Raw genomic sequence first — 4,778 nt, 5'->3', positions numbered from 1 at the left:
GTACCTTTGGGCTTTGGAAAATGTAAACCTGGCAAATTTCTCAATCATACACAAGTTGAGGGTTTTAGGTAAACTCACACCCGAGTTTCCTCACCAAACAAAATGAAGTCTTTATCAATGGCATCAGAAATCGATGGAAGCATTGCACTTTAGCTGTCTGTTTTGAGTAATAAGCTAAGCAGGAGCGGACTTAGGAAGTATGGCTCAATCGACCATAGACAAATAATTAGTCTTAATGTCTTATACCCCAAAAGGCCTAATTAAATCAAATCTTTAGCACAAATGACCATGACTTTAACGACTAATGACAATCTGTTCATCATCAAAGCTCACTTTTTGCCTCAAAGCCTCACAGAACCACCGTAAACATTCTAAACAATTGTAGAGAATATAAGCATTCTGGCCAGCACAAAGAGGCTCCGATTGTAAATTTGGCTGACTAATTGGGCAAGATGTTATGAAGATCTTTCCTCTACAACACAAGTCTCATCAGTAGTCAAAACAGTGCTAGAAAGATGGCTCCCCCTCTGTTTCCTTGTATTTTTCTAGGTTATGATACAAAGTACAAAAATAAGAAAATAATAAATGTACTTGTACTCAAATTTACGAGTAGCAAGTAATTTTTATACCTGTTTCTTTAATACGAATAATAGTACATTAGTATTTGTGTGACTGATGACACAGTTTTACAAAGTTATGTGAACATTAGAGCATGTAATCCACCAAAGAATCAGATAATCTGCTCTGAGCCATTACAGACTAAGGAAAATAATTTCCACAAAAGGCAAAATATGTTACGTATCAAAAATAAGAACATGAATTAGAGCCAGTAATTTATACGAGCAATATATTTATGAGCAAAATATACATTTAGTTGTGTAACATGAATTCTGAACTATAGTCCTGTCAAATTTTACATGAACAAATTATCAAGTTACCTCGATTGGAAATCACAGCTAATTAAAAACCCGAGCTTGAGTGCTAAATCATATGGCATGAACGAATTCTACAATTGACCAAAAATTTCCTACATTGCAGATGGAAAGTAACTAGATTTTCAAGTAAGTGGAAAGTGATGAAGTGAACCTTACGAACTTGACCGCCTTTATCGAGCAAATATTCAGTGAATTTTTCCAAAGAAAAGCAACTAAAGAGCGAAATTGCAACCCTGGACATACTCGTTCTCAGTGTCAACATACTTTGTCCAAAGTGGTTTGAATTGGCCCATGGCAATATCAAGCCACGGCTTCATATTTCCATTGAAGTGCACAACTGCAGCATTGCGGATCTCATCCCAGCTAATGGCTGGATTATAACCAAGTCCAAGAACATGCCATGATTTGTCAAGTGGCTTGGTTGTCGAATAGAATGTGATCAGACCTGGGGGCAGGGTCCCAAGTTTCCACAATGTTCGATTTTCATTCTGCATCAATATGAAATTATTGTTGTCAATAAATAGCACAATAATACTCTTTAACCAAATTTCAGCTAGCAAACAAACAGAAAGACTACATTTTTCGAAAACACCCTTATTAGTTAATGAATGGATCCATATTAAAAAAAGCCCGCAGTTTTCGAGCACTGTCAAGAGGATACAGAACATGGTTCCTCAAGTCACTCACTCAACTTTGGCAGTATCTAACCTAAGACGAAGACTGAATATGCTATCTAAAATATTCTATTCATCTGACTTCAATTTGCCAGGAGTTTTTCTTCTGCACCCAAGTATCAAATTATGAACACACAACCGCATCCACATACACTCGCGCACCAAAATCATGAGACAACTGCAAGACAGGAATTGTAGAGTGTAGACATGTACTTCCTAACACATTACTAAACTATTTAGTTATTGTAACTGGGGTTGGAATCACCTCCTAGAGTGCTTCACCATAATTGTAACTATTTATACATGTGTTACCATCAACCAAGAGAACATAAGCTGAAAGAGATATATAACTCAAGTTTAGATAAAGGCATTCATAACATAATGTCCGCAATCAACAAAGGAATCTTACCATGTTTTGCCAGTAGTGGTATTGCTCGGTTGAACCTTCCTTTCTCCACGCATCCAGATCAAAGAAATTCATACCATATGCCCATGCACATGCTTTCGGATTAAACTTCTCCTTGATCAGGGGATGTGAGAAGTTCATGTATTGAGCATATCTGTGAAATGAACCGAAGCACGTTTCAACAGCTCCATTTACTTTCCCATCCATATCTATCTCCCATAACCCAGTCAAATCTTTCTGCACAACAATATCATCATCCAAAAACAGAATTCTATGTAATTTAGGATACATCTCAGGCAGATAAAACCTTAAATGGTTTAACATGGACAAGTACTTGGGGTTCCTAAACTTCATATTGGTAGTATCCTTCGTGGCATTCTCAATTTTGTTCTCAAAGTAAAATTTCTGCAAATTTGCAGACTCAAGTTGCTTAAGAACTGGCACATATGATGAGTTTAAGAAAGTGTAATCCTCGTATGCCTTCACCTCAATGTGAGCTCCACTATAATCCTTCATTTTCATCATAACCTGCATTGCCCCTAGATTCATCCTGTCTGTCACAACATGGAACACATGTTTAGTGGGGTCTTTTGCATTCTTCACCGCCGAATTTACCACCACGGAAGCTGCAATAACATTATCCGAAAATATTGCATAATGATATAAGTTAGGATCCTCCAATGCAGGCATAGGAGCTTTGCCCTCATCAGAATACTTCTCTGGCTGTGCAATTCGCTCTTCCATCAACCTCATGGATAAGCAGTGCAAGCTTTTAGGTATAGACTTTGCAGCAATCAAGCTTGAAAATGCTCCTTGCTTCTTCGCCTTGGTTAACTGCTCATTCAACCCGAAAATTGTGTCCTTTAGCTTCTGAATCTTAAGCTGATGATCAAAAGACTCTTTGGCTTCAGCAATCAATTGCCTAGTGACCTTGATCCGCTCCTTAACCTCCTTCTCAAATTGGCGCAACTGATACTCATCGATAGAGAGAGCATCGGACTCAAATAGAGCACGATAAACAGGCCTACTTAAAAGATCCGTGTAGTTTCGTGAAAGATCAGCAAAGATCCTCAACATCTTAGAGTTCTCAAGTTTAAGCTTCCTGGCATATGATGCATATGCCAAGACGAGATTCCGGTGATCATCAGCTTGCTTTTTAATTTGATCAACACGAGGCTTTAACGGATCGGATTTAAGTGCCAACACCGATCTCCGAGTCGATCCACCACTAATCCAGTGAGCATTATAACCCTAATTTCACACCACATAATCAATCTATCAACAAAAACTTTTTTTTTTTCAAATCAAAAACGAAATTACAGCCTTCAATCATCTTAACAATAAAACAAATCAATCGCACTCCAATCTCATGCCAAACCTTTCGCATTAAATTTACAGCAAAACAATTTAGCAAAATAAGCAATAAAAAAACGACTAGCGCTATAATTATATTACAATTACTCATTAAATAGCAACCTAGAACATTAATAGAAAAAAAAAAAAAGCAAATCAACAAATCAGTGCAAATTAACACGAAATTAAATGAAGCAAATGCGGCATTAAAATCGACAACAGTACAATTCAGATCGATTAACACTAAAATTAGCAACAAACAATGATCGATCTCAGAAACTTGATTAAGTTTAATAACAAAAATTGCAAAAAACAGATCTAAATCAAACAAAAAAAACTTACAGAAGTGGCAACATCGGAGTAATCGGGATTATGAGTGAAGACGAAGGAAGAGAGAGAAAAGAAAAGAGTAAGAGCAATGGCAATCGACGAAGCGAGGAGTTTATAGGTGATCACCGACACTCCATGCCTCGCCATTGTTGAAGCTTCTTGGTAGATTCCACCTTGTTGTTCAACCAAGATTGTAGAGGGAGAAAGTGAATGTTTTCCAGAAAAAAGGTGTTTACATTTAGATGAGAAGCAGAGGAGAGAGAAAGGAAGGGTTTTTGCGGAGGAGAGAGAAAATGGAAAGAAAAAGGGATTGATAGTTTTTCGTCGGTGGTGGGAAGGGAATGAGCGCGGGGGAAGAAAGAAAGGAAGAAAAGGGTGGCTTTCTTTGCCTATTTCTGTACAGCTAAGAGAGTGAGGGTAGAGTGAATCAGTGAAGTGAGGTTTTTTTTTGGATTTGTTTGATAGGTTGTTAGATAGCATTAAATCATGGTTTTATTATAATAATAATGATGGTTTAGTGGTTTACCTGTTCTGGTCTAGAAAACGCGTATAGTTCAACTCCATAGAACATACGAGTACCTACAAAGATGTGATCTTTATTCCTATTGTGATTCTTGAGATTGGGTGAAGGAGGCTTACATGTAAAGCCGAGTCAGGTTGATGATATGTTCATTTTATATAGTGATTTACCCTTGTCACTTGGTCATAATTAGGAGTATTTTTGGCTCTTCGGAGTCACTTTTATTACTAATATGTGTTTTCTAGTGTTTTCGTAGATTTGGTACTGTTTTATAGGAAATTGCAGATTTGGAGCATTCTCCCGGACTTATTGGAGACGCTACGAGCATTGAAGTAGGAGCGCATTCACTTGATCATTTTCCGTAGCCCAACATCCGTTGGAGTTTTCAAACCGGTAATTAAGGGCTCGGCGAAGAAGAGTTCGAGGCAATGGACCGAGCTATAAAGACCCAAGGAGGATACCCGGATTTGGGCCAAGAGAAAATAGCCCAAGCCGAAGTTGCTCCCTTGCCCAAGAGCCTTCGCCCAACCGGGTAGTGCTCGCCCTAAGGCGTACGGCCG

The 4,778-nt window shown here is 38.1% G+C and overlaps 1 protein-coding gene across 1 annotated transcript; it reads right to left on the bottom strand.

Annotated features, from left to right (window-relative positions):
• Window positions 1-792: 792 nt before the first annotated feature.
• LOC110687772 (galacturonosyltransferase 8-like) lies at window positions 793-4,260 on the bottom strand. The gene is made up of 3 exons (XM_021864406.1): window positions 3,711-4,260; window positions 2,019-3,266; window positions 793-1,423 (listed from the first exon to the last, which is right to left on the bottom strand). Exons 1-3 carry the CDS (start codon window positions 4,176-4,178, stop codon window positions 1,148-1,150), a joined length of 1,992 nt encoding a protein of 663 aa, XP_021720098.1. The 5' UTR covers window positions 4,179-4,260; the 3' UTR covers window positions 793-1,147.
• Window positions 4,261-4,778: the final 518 nt, after the last annotated feature.

Source organism: Chenopodium quinoa, unplaced genomic scaffold, assembly GCF_001683475.1.
Source record: "Chenopodium quinoa cultivar QQ74 unplaced genomic scaffold, ASM168347v1, whole genome shotgun sequence".
Classification (NCBI taxonomy): Eukaryota; Viridiplantae; Streptophyta; class Magnoliopsida; order Caryophyllales; family Amaranthaceae; genus Chenopodium; species Chenopodium quinoa.
This window is presented reverse-complemented; position numbering and strand designations above follow the sequence as displayed.